General features: G+C 49.1%; 1 protein-coding gene across 6 annotated transcripts in view; it reads left to right on the top strand.

Annotated features, from left to right (window-relative positions):
• MYLK (myosin light chain kinase) overlaps positions 1-12,096 on the top strand; it is a 278,784-nt gene that overhangs the window by 249,011 nt on the left and 17,677 nt on the right. For all 6 annotated transcript variants that reach the window (XM_019448606.2, XM_053903446.1, XM_019448604.2 and 3 more), the window contains 2 exons: positions 2,896-3,113; positions 5,090-5,213. In XM_019448606.2, coding sequence (XP_019304151.2) covers positions 2,896-3,113; positions 5,090-5,213 — 342 coding nt within the window. The remainder of the gene's footprint in view (positions 1-2,895; positions 3,114-5,089; positions 5,214-12,096) is intronic.

Below are 12,096 nucleotides of genomic sequence, written 5' to 3'. Positions count from 1 at the left end.
TAATGTGTGCCTTCAGCCTTTCTGACCTCTGATCACAGGACAGGCCCCCACCTTTATAGCAGTGTTGCCCAGACATGGAGATTCCCTCAGGCTCCTGGCCTGCAATCTGGGCTTGTCCTTTGGGTGTGCTCGGGACATTCCAAGGGGCGGTGGGACCCTCAGCACTGAAGCAGAAGTGCAATTTAGACCAAGTCATCCGCCACCCACCTCACTTTTGTGCTACCATTGGCAAAATTTAGCAAAGAATATTCAGCAAGGAGTAGAGGGTCTGGGTATGGAGTCTGGAGTCCCCTGAAACGCCATACCTTCTGGCTGCCAATGAGGGCTGGCCAAGGTCTACAGTTTGGGGAATGAATTTGATCCCTTGGGATTAGGTAGCCTTGGTAGTAGGTATTCACTCACTGGCTCACTGGCTCACTGTCCATTTACTAAGCGCACATTCCCTCTGGCCCAGCCTTGGCCCTTGGCATCATCTCTGTGGGTGGCAGCTTCTTTCCACCCTAACCTTGAGTATTTTGAAGAGAAACCTACACAGAACCATTAATCCTATTTATGTAATCCCTTCCATCCTAGAAAATGGACCACAGAACAGTTTTCAAAATACATTAAGTATATTTGAATAGGTTTGGACCTATTTGAACTTACACTGAATAGGTTACCTCTAGAAACGCAGTAGTGATTACCTCCGTGGCTCAGATTTCCACTATACATTGCCTCAGACATTCCCAAAGGCACTGAAAATGATGGTTGCTTGCTTTTCCAGAATATTTTAAATTTAAAAGCACACATTTTGGGGCACCTTGTCGGTGCCAGATATGGCCAGGTGTAAATAAAGGTCTAGAGATGAGCCAGACCTTTTCCACGCATACTTGCAAACAAACATAAGCTAAGGCAGACTTGATACAAAAAGCTCAGAGACAAGACTGTGGAAAACCCAGGGAGGGAAAGATCATTTCAAATGGGGAAATCGGGAGTGCTTTCTCAAAGGAATTTCTTGGTGAATTGAATTTCAGCTGCCATCCCAAGGGCAGCTATTGGGTAAGCTGGAACCGGTATTTCCCAAGCTTGTGTCATCATAAGAATTATCTGGCTAACATCTGGATCCTCCCAAGATTTTCTAAATCAGAATCTACAGGGGAAGAGCTTGGGAGTCTGTATTTTCAATAAGGGTCCCAACTGGATTAGGCAGGGGCGGGGGGCGGGGGGGAGGTAATTAACATTATTGAGCACTTACTATGTGCCAGGCACTCTGCTAAGCACTTTACCTGTATTAATCCACTCAGTCTTCACAGCAACCCTGTGAGGTGGTGCTATTTTTATGTGCATCTTCCAGATGAGGACATTGAGGAACAGAGACAGTAAGGCTCCCAAGAGACCTGGGAATGTAGATTAGAATTTGACTTGGAGCCTTGGTAGAGAGCAATAGAAATGGAAGGCTTTGGTACAAAGGCGCCACCTGCTGGCCACCCAGGGACCTCCTGCTAGAGTGTCAGTTCTAGCGTCCCCAGTGGCCACTGGCTCAGCCCTCCCAGGAAGTGTTGGTGATGGAGGCGGTGGTGTGCTGGGCCCCACGCTGCATCCCTGTCTGTCCCTCCAGCAGGGGTCAGTGACAAGATCCACCTGACTCACTACAGGTTGTCAAATGGTAATTAATATGTGCTGAGCACCTACTGTGTGTCAGGAATGATGCTTTCCAGAAGTTCCTTCATTCCTAACAATTTTATGAGGTAGGGACAGGTAAGGAAACCAGGACTCAGAAAGGTTAAGTAATGTGCCCAAAGTCACACAGCTTATAAAAGGCAGGGACAGGATCCACACTCAGCTCTTTCCCTTCTTCATGATGGCTCCCCTTAGAAGAGGAAATGTTCCTTCCCCCTCCCCTGCAAAAAAGAAGAGGGAAGTCCCTTGGAAGAGGACAGGCCCAGAAGGAAGCCTCCTCAGCCGTGTTCAGCTGGTGGACCTATAGGCCATTGCAGAACAGAGCTTACTGATATCTGGATGCTATAAAAGTCACTGGGGAGATGCTTTAAACTTTCTGAGCAGCAAGGAAGGAAGGTGGGTCAGAGGGCTGGGACGGGAACGGAAAGGACCCATGCAACTCAGGAGGCAAGGCCATGCCTTTGCCCTGAAGGGCGATGTGCTGTCTGGCTATAGCCTCTGGGCCAGTCCTTAGCAGAAGATGCCCACTGTGAGCTCCAGAAACACCACAGTCAGGATCCAAAGTCTATCCAGGCAGGAGGGTATACTATACTTCCAGCCTGGGCAAGGGAACAGGTGTAACAGTTTTACCTGGAGGAAGTAACTGGAACTATAGGCCTGGCCAGAGGAGGCCAACTGATCACAACTGTGAGTGTAATGGGTTACAGCCAGTGAATTTTAGAAAATGTGCCAAGGCTCCTTATTATTGCAGATACTTTTCTGATCCTGGCTATGCAAAACAGATGCTTATGGGTGCCGTGAGTATTTCAAGCTTCAGCTCTTGTAAGAGCGATTCCTTACACACCTGTCGTCATTACACACCCTGGCTGGTGGTTACCCCCTTTGTGTCGAGGAGAAGATGTCTAGATCTCTCAGTTCATGACCACCTCTGAAACTGCCCAGCCCAGATGCTCCCCTGAATCCCCCAGCAGCTCAGTGGGCACAAACAAGGTCCCCCGAGCAGGGAAACCAGGAGGTCCAGGGATTCCTCACACAATGGAAACTGGGACCAACATAACAAGGCAGGGGACTGGAATTCAGGAAGCTGCAGAAATGCCAGGCCCCTCTTAGCCTAGGCTTTCCTGCCAGTCCCCCTACCATCCTCCCCACCCCATTCCCAGCCTGCTCTTGGCCAGACCCCCTGCCAGCCCTGGGCCCCGCAATCCTGTGATCTGACCATCCCTTTTGCTCCCGCAGTGTGTCGGGGGGTGAGCTGTTCGAGCGCATCATTGACGAGGACTTTGAGCTGACGGAGCGGGAATGCATCCAGTACATGAGGCAGATATCGGAGGGGGTGGAGTATATCCACAAGCAGGGCATCGTCCACCTGGACCTCAAGCCTGAGAACATCATGTGTGTCAATAAGACTGGCACCAGAATCAAGCTCATCGACTTTGGTCTGGCCAGAAAGCTGGGTAAGGCCATCCGCCTGTCCTGTTGTCACCCACATGCAGTGGCAGTGGCCGTTTGTGTTCCACACACTGGGCACGAGAGGGAATGCACTGTGTTGGAGTTGAAATCGGAAACCGTGGCAGCTGCTGAGGCTCAGATCCTGCCCCTGTCACTAAATAGACTTTACTGAGAGTCTCAAATTCCTTATCTGTAAAATGGGGTAAGAGCCATACCCACCTCATAGAGCTATTAGGGGGTCAAGTGAGTTAATATAGGTTAGGTGATGCAAGCAGTGCCTTGCACATAGTGAGCACTGTGTAGGTGTTAGCTCTTCGTTATTGTTGTGGCTGTTGTCATGGTCCCCTCTTGTAGCTTCCACTCTGGTGCAGCAGCACCTCATTTTGGCAATGGCGCCTGTTCCCATTTGCATCCTACCCTACAGTTTCCAGAGCACTTTCTCATACTTGCATTTGGTTCTCACAGCAACCCTGTGAGAGAAACAGGGCAGATTTTGAACCCTGGTTTATAGACTAGGAAACTGTAGCTTTGCCCAGCAGGTTCCACCTGGACCGGCCAGGAGAGGTGCTGGGGCTGGAACAAGGACCCCAGACCTAGTTTGGGGTTCTCTGAGGCCTCTCTGCTATTCCTGCCCTGGGAAGGTGGGTGGATGGGAGAAGGTGGTAGGGACCTTCGTACCCAGCCCTGAAGCCATTTCGGTCCGTAACCAGCTGCCTCATACCCTGCCCACATTCTCCCTGCCTGTGTAGCTGTTCAATGTCTCAGCAACAGCCTCCCCCTCTACCTCCTGACCACTTCCCTGTCAACAGGAACCTGAGAGCTGGCACAGACTGGCTTTTCACCACCCTGAGGGGAGTGAGTGCCAGGGTGCCCTGTTACAGAGAGGATACTGAGGGAGCCAGGTTCTGCCAGGCTGTGACTTGCATGGGAATCAGTGCCAATGCTGGGCACGCGAGCCTGCTCTGCTCCACCTGCTGAGGGGGCAACAGCTGGTGTACAGGGCCTGCCTTCAGGCAGGAAGCATTCCTAATTTGAATGAATAGGGCACCACTGGCCTCAGGAGCTGGCAGTCAGAGCCCAAGGGACACGATGTGCAGGCTCCCTTGGTGAGAGACGTGGGGATAGTCGTGTCTACCATGGCCTTGAGAACTGGGACGAGCTAAAATGAGGCAGGAAGGGTTCAGCTGGGAGCTGGAGCAGAGCTTTCAATCTGAAGGCCATTAAATGGTTTGTCTTAGAATATTTGCTGTGGGCTCTGTCGTGAACAAGGCCAGGTGTGGCCCACAGGCCAGAGGTGTGCCACCCACCCCTTTGTTGATAGATCCCCCAGGAGATGGTATCTATGTGCATCCTACTGGGCATCTCTGGTCCTTTAAGGGAGACCAAGGGGTTAAGGTCTTTCCTGGCTATCCTCCTGCCAGCTCTGGGAGGAGATAGGAAGGACGATATGGGTTGAAAGGTGGGGGCAGGAGGGTGTGGCTCAGAGTGGGACCACCTGGGTTTAGGTCCTGACTGCCATGTGAAAAGTGCTAAATCACCATCTTCCCTGGGTATCCTATTCTTCCTCAGGAACATGAGGGTCATACCTCCCTCAGGGCTGTCGAGAGTATTAAATAGGAAAGTCCTTATAAAACAGGTAGCAGGGTACATAGGACTTAGTGAATGTGAGAGATTATTGCCAAGCACAAGGCACAGTCCCTTCTTCAGGGAACTCATGGAAGAGACAGACACATGGAAACTCACTTGGGGGCAGGGACGAATAGGCCTCCTCTCCCCATCCCACCCTGGTGAGTGTGCAGTTTGTCAGTTTCACTGGTACATTGATGCCTCTGTTTACAAAGAGGCTGAGTGTCTCTGTCCCAGAAAGCAGCTGAGGGCCAGGCCTTGTCTGTGTCCCTCCCATGCACACAGATAGCACTTGCTTACCACTGGTTGGCTCCTGAATGTTCTGGCAGTTGATCCCTCTCCATCCTGGTTACAGAGAATGCAGGATCTCTGAAGGTCCTCTTTGGCACCCCAGAGTTTGTGGCACCTGAAGTGATCAACTATGAGCCCATCGGCTATGCCACGGACATGTGGAGCATCGGCGTCATCTGCTACATCCTGTGAGTCTCAGGGCACGTCGGGGAGGGGCAGAGAGCTCCACAGGAGGGCCCCCAGGGTGCCCTGACATTGAAGGGGCCAGGATGGGTCATGGTCTGGGCCCACCCCAGAGTTAGGAGGGCGGCAGCTCCTATTCCCCTCCCACCAGCCTGCCCGATTCCTCTTTTCCCGAGGAAGTCAGCAGCCCACATCGCACTTCTGTAGAAGTGGCTAGCTCTGACACTGAGACCCCATTCTGGGCCCTTTACTGTCCCTAATGCTGGCCAGGCTGGGGCCTTTGGCCAAGAGGATGGAATGTGACTGGTGTAATTTACCCTCACTTGTGTAGGTGGGTCCATGGAGGCAGGGAGCCCGGGTGCACATCTCCTGTGGGTGTCATCATTATCTTCAGAAGATAGCACCCCATCCTCATGGCAGGGGGACCCCAACTGCAAGCCTCATCCATGAGCCTATTGTATGGGCCAATTAATAAGCACTTTTGATGGTAGAGCGTTAAGTGGGGTCAACAGACAACAGAAAGCCACACAGAAATTAGAACTGGGAAATCAGGTAGAAAATATGAAGCCACTTCAGTTAACAATGCTGGAGAAAAAGAGGGGAGGCCAGAGCGCCTGGGTGGCTCAGTAGGTTAAGTGTCCTGATTTCAGCTCAGGTCACTATCTCACGGTTCATTCCTGAGATCAAGCCTGCACTGGGCTCCACGCTGACAACCCAGAGCCTGCCTGGGATTCTCTCTCTCTCTCTCTCTCTCTCTCTCTCTCTCTCTCTCTCTCTCTCTCTTCTCTCTCTCTCTCTCTCTCAAAATAAACTTAAAAAACAAAACAAAACAAAAAACAAAGAGGGGAGGCCAGTAATGTAGACCAGTGTTTTGTAAATAATAATATGCATGAATCACCTAGGCCTCTCCTTAGATTGCAGGTTCTGGTTCAGAAGGTCTGGGAGACCTACAAACCACATTTCTAACAGGTTCCAGGTCACCAGTGGTACTGATCCGAGGACCACACTTATGAGTAGCAGTCTCTAGAACACACCTTGGTGGGATCTTAGTGATTGAGTCTCTGAAAGCCCCGGCTGCCGATAGTCACCTGCCGCAGAGGCAGCCCCTGATCTTATGTAGCAACACACAGTAATGGGATAGTCCCCCTGAAGATGCAGATACACATGCATTCATTTTGAAAATAATATTTTTCATTGTTGAAGCAAACAGAAATGTTTATGTTTTCATTGAAAACTGGAGGAAGGCCTAAGAATGCTTTTTTAGACCCCAGTATGATACATGGCCCTAGGTTATTCTGCTGCACAGCCAGGGTTAGTTAGTAGCCACCGTTACAAAAGCTTTAGCAGAAATGGAGTGATCTTGTGTGTGTGCCCTGTGGCTTTTCCACATGCTCGGGAGTTTTAGTCTCACTGTGGTGTGTCAGGATAGCCTCCCTCAGTTAAACTTGTGTCATGGACTCCGTACCCCAGAGAGTCAGCTTCTTCCCGGCCCAGGGTCACCCCAGCACCACCACCACCACCTCCTCCCCCAGAGCCGCGGAGAAGAAACTCCCTGGCCAGTAGTGCAGGTACCTGTGTCTTCCTACCCCAGCCTCACTCCAGGAGTAAGGGAGCAATGAGTAACAAAAACTGCATCCAATCTGTACTCCTAGCTCCCTTGGTAAATAAGAAACATCAGGGCAGTGGGCCCAGTCACCTCTTCTAGGGCTGCCCCAGGCTGCACGGTGCTCACACTGGATGTCTGGCCCCAGGGGAGACACCTGGCACTTGAGAAACAGTCTTCAGTCAGTTTATTATGTCCAGATCTAGTTGTCTCGTATCCTGGCTCAGTCCCTGGGTCTTTCTGCAGCCATCAAGATTTGGATAACTGTCTCCATCGGTTTTCCCACTGCTGCACATTGGGATCATCTGCTCCCACAGATTTTCACCTGGGCTCCTGTCTGATCCTCAGAACAAACCTGGGAGTGAATCGGGGCAGGGATTTGATCTTTGTTTGGCTCGGAGGTGACCGGGGCCAAGGAAGTACACGTGACTGCCCATTTCCCACGGTCCTAGAGGGTGACCAGCCTTCCCAGTTCCCCCAGTGCCTTCCCAGATCCTGATGAATTGCCCAGGATATAGGGTTTTCAGTGCTAAAGTAAGGATAGTCCAGGAAATTAGGACAGTTGGTCCAACTAGTCAGGGACGGGGCAGGGCCTGGGCTGCCCTTTAATTTTCACAGTGAACACACCTGTGTAGCCTGTACCCAGATGAAGAACCCCCACACTAGTCAGGCCCCTGCAGCCCTCCCCATGCCCCTCCCAGTCACTATCCCTCAGAGGTAACCATCATCATGTCTAACGTCACGTGCTAGTTTTGCCTGTTTTTGAACTTTACGTAAACAAAATCATACAGTGAGCAATATCTGGCTTCCTTTGCTCAACATTGTTTGTGAGACCCATTCATTTTATTGTATGTAGCTGTAGATTGTTCATTCTCGGTGCTATGTAGTGTTCCACTGTAGGAACATCATCCAGTTTATTTATCCATTTCACATTGATGGGTTTTTAATAGATGCCAGTTCGGGATATTTCAGGTATTCTGTTACATGTGTCTTAGTGAATGCATTTATGCATTTCTGTTGGATGTATAATCTAGAACTAGAATTATTGAGTCATAAGAGTACTTTATTTTAAAATGCAGGGGCACCTGGGTGGCTCAGTTGGTTAAGCGTCTGACTGCGAGTCAGGTCATGATCTCACGGTTTGTGAGTTCGAGTCCCACGTTGGGCTCTGTGCTGACAGCTCAGAGTCTAGAGCCTGCTTCTGATTCTGTGTCTCCCCCTCTCTCTGCCCCTCCCCTACTCATGCTCTGTCTCTGTCTCAGAAATAAATAAACATTTAAAAAAAAAGTTAAAAAAATAAATAAATAAAATGAAAATTATTTCAGGTGAAGAAACATAATAATTTGGATAATATGTTCTATTGCTTTACTAGATTACTTTTAAAGCTAAGACCAAGAAATAAGGGAGAGCTTTTTGAAATAGGGAGAAAATAATTTTGATGACTGGGGCACCATCCTAAGGGCGTTTGGGCAGCAGAGTGCAAGAAGAGGGGAGAGATGTGTGTGACAGGGAGGCAGGTGAGGGCCAGACGTGATGGACACAGGCCGACCCTGCGAAGCCTCCTGCAACATCCTGGCTCCTGCGTACCCCACTGTGGGCTGCCCTGCCCTCTGGGACTTTTCCTGTTGGCTCTCACAGTGGGGATTGAGGACTGGGAGCTCCTCTCCTGAGTGAGGGCTCTCAGCAGAGCACATGGCACCCAAAACAAAATGTGGAGCCAGCCAAATGGCTTTTTTCAGACCCTGCTTTGCAAAATTCTGGAGCTGTTGCTGGAAGTCCCCAGAAGAGGTTCTGTCCTCTGTCCCTCTCTTTGGAGCTTGGTTGTCTGTCTGACAGCCCTTGTCAGGGCCACCTTCCACATTTGTACCAGAGGAACCCCTCCATCTCATTTCTGGGGCCAGTGAGAGAGGCCAGGGAGTTGTGGAAATAAGTGATAACTCATTTACTATTCAATGCATATTTGGTGAGCGCTCCCTGAGCCACAAGCTCTGTCCCTGTAGGTTTTTCTGACTTTGTTGGAGGAGCTCCTGAAACCCCTCAGGGATATCAAGGCAGATCCTGTTCTGGCACTGGAGACCTGGCCTCGTGGCCTGCCCCAGGTTTTCCAAGCAGAGTATAAATGCAGTGGCTGGGGTTATAGGCCCCCTACCCTCACATCCCTGATTCTGGAGGGAGATGGTAGATTCTCTGAATTTCCTGGAGATTCTTCTGGTGTTAGTAATGTCCATTTGGTTTCTGGCAGGAGGAGAGAGGACAGGAGTGCTCTAGGCCACACTTCAACATGGAAGGTATTCTAAGCCTTGCCTCCTTTTCTAAGACCTCCTTTCCTTTCTTGCTTTTCTCTCCCCTATTTTCTGAGGATTTAGCATCCCCTTACTGCCTGTGGGGACACCAGAAACCTTCTGTGTGCCCTTCTCTCACCCCTACTCCAGAATTCCTTCTCTCCCTCTCCTGTTTCAAGCCAAGGTAGAGGGCAGTTACTCCTCTGCTTTCTTCCTACCGTCTTCCTATTGGGCTCAGTGACAGATTTCCTATTTCAGCTCATTTGTTGAGCACCTACTGTGATCCAGAGAGCTGGGGCCATCCCCAACCAAAATCTAACTTCTGGGGACATGAGCCCAGTGAGCGAGGGAGAAGACCCAGTGCCCAAGCATCAGGTACATACTCAGACTTGGGGTTTGGTGCAGGGTTCTTCAGAGGGAACAGACAGCCCCACTAAAAGCTGCCCCTGCCCTCCCAGACATGCTCTCTGATTCCAGCTTCTGCATCCTCCAGGTGCCCTGAGCCCACGCCAGTCCCAGCCACGACTGCAGGTTTTTCTCTCCAGAGACGTGGGCTGTGGTTAGTGTGACTAACCCAGGGTGTCTACTTTCTAGGCCACTGCACAAAAGGATACCCAGTTCTTCCTCTGGGACCTGCCCAGCCCTCTCGAATCTTCCCACCGCACCAGAGAATGAGTATCTGAAGGCTAAAATGGGACAAAAGACTAACACCTTCCCAAGCACTCAGTAGTTCTGCTGGCAGATGTGTGGTCTGTTTCAATGGGCCATTCGTGCAGTGGGGTCACCTGCTGCTTGAAAAACACCATGAAGAAAGTATAGTGCAAGAGGCATTTCTGTACCTTTCTCTGTTCTGATGTTCTGCCCTGCAAGCAGAACAGTCGTGGGCATCAGATTCCATGGGTGACGTTTTGCTTCAGTGAGAGAGTAAGAATTAAATGAGAACACCCTGCAGTCATGACCTTTGTGACTTCTCAGCGACCATTAAAAATGAATGTGAAGACTGTGCACACACTTGTGAACAGCAATGTCAAGTGACAAGAAAAGTGGAGCATCTAAAAACTTGCCCACTCTGACTATAGTTTTGTAAAAACTAGATGAATCCATTGGTTACGTTGGGGAGGAAGAAAAAACTTTCCTCCACCTTTTTAGGTTCTTTTCTTGGAGGCCTGCAAATCAAACTGACAAGAGACAGATTAACACGAGGGGAAAAAAAGATGCATAGGAGTTCACAAAGAAATGTGATCCAAGAGGTGTTTAGATTTGGGGGCTTACATACTATTTTAACAAAGAGCAAGCGATTATTGTTGTTATTAGACAAAGGAAAGGGGTTTGGGGCTTCTGGAGGGGTAAATTGTGAGAAGGTGACTAGGAAATGTGTAGTAAATAAAGGTTGTTTTGCAAGGTCTGTTAAGATGAGTCTGTTTCTGGTAAAGGAGAAAACATTTTTACAAATGGAAATTTATGTCACTTTTTTTTTAATGTTTATTTATTTTGAGAGAGAGAGAGAATGAGTGAAGGAGGGGCAGAGAGAGAGGGGACACAGAATCTGAAACAGGCTTGACCTGGGGCTCTAACTCACAGACTGCAAGATCATGCATGACCTGAGCTGAAATCAGACACTTAACTGACTGAGCCACTCAGGTGCCCCGGAAATTTTGTCACCTTAATAAAAAAGAAATCATTGTCCTGCTTTTAGACAGAAAGGGAGGGCAAAGAGCTAATGCCTTCAGCTCAAAACAATCTTTATGCCAAAGTGGCATATTTTGGAGTGGCATACTCTGATCCCCTTCAGTTAAAAAATGAGATAAAACTAGGAAGAGAGGTGGATAGTTGTATTTTGAATGCTAATGTTATTATGTTTGTTGATTGGGTTGATCAACCCAACCATACATGATCCTTATGCAAATTCTAGTAATAAATAAAAAGTCCAAAAAAAATTTGTTAAGATCCTGCCAAATTCCACCACCAAGAAATCATGACTGAAATTCCAACACTCTCTTTGTCATCATGCTCTGCGTATATTGCAAGTTTTATTTTAGAGACATACTCTTTAACAGGAGGAATTCTGTGGGAGCTCTGCCGGCAAGGAGCCAGCCAGGGCTGGGGGTATTTCAGATGGATGGGCTGCCAGGAAGGAGGAGCGAGGAGGCTCTCCCCAGCTGTGAACTTTACAGAGATTAAGCCCTATCTTTGCAGGATTGCAGTCCCTAATTAGGAAAGGAAGTTTACAGAAGGGGACGTTTCAGCATTCCACAGCAGGATTGTCTGCCCTTCTTGTAGTGGTTGGAATGCTGCAGGACTTTACCCCTCTTCATTTCAAACGGAAAATGGAAAGACCGGAGGAGGCAGATAGCTGACAAGCAAGGGTCAGGCTGCTTCTCCATGGGACTAGCTGAAGTCACACAGGATCAGGATCACAGAGATGGGGACAGCTGGGAGCTCCTAGGAATTCTAGCCCAGTACCCTTGGTGTAAAAAGGGGAAACTGAGGCCCAGAGATGGGGGAGGGAGTAGCATATAACCCCACAGACTCGGGAGTGGTACACTCCCACCCTTTCTTCATTGTCATGCAATCGAGAATAATTAGCCCCGTGCCTTCTTCAAGCAGAACAGAAATAAGACATTTTAATGCCATCTGCAAAACTGTTATTCTAAAACACCAATATATTGACCAGGGCAAGATCACTCACATTGCAAAAGTTTTCTTTTTTTTTTTTTTACAAAAGTTCTCACCAGAAGGTTCCCCTCATGGCAAGCTTGCCTCACAATATTTCAGTGGGTTTTGTTTTACAAAACTTGGTTTTCAGGTGCTATTACATTTCATAAGCTGAGTCTCTACATTATGAATGTAGAGACAGTTCCAGAAGGGTTTGTGTTATTGTTTATGACGATGGATTCATATGGATTTGGGAGGCAGGGACATTAGTGACGCCTTAGTTTGGAACACTGATGGCATGAGGGCCCTGGATCTATCTCATGGGACTCAGGTGGGATCAGGGCAGGA

This window comes from Panthera pardus, unplaced genomic scaffold, assembly GCF_024362965.1.
Source record: "Panthera pardus isolate Hobbes unplaced genomic scaffold, ASM2436296v1 HiC_scaffold_16, whole genome shotgun sequence".
In the NCBI taxonomy this organism is placed as follows: domain Eukaryota; kingdom Metazoa; phylum Chordata; class Mammalia; order Carnivora; family Felidae; genus Panthera; species Panthera pardus.
Note: the sequence above shows the minus strand (reverse complement) of the source record. Positions and strands in the feature narration are given on the sequence as shown.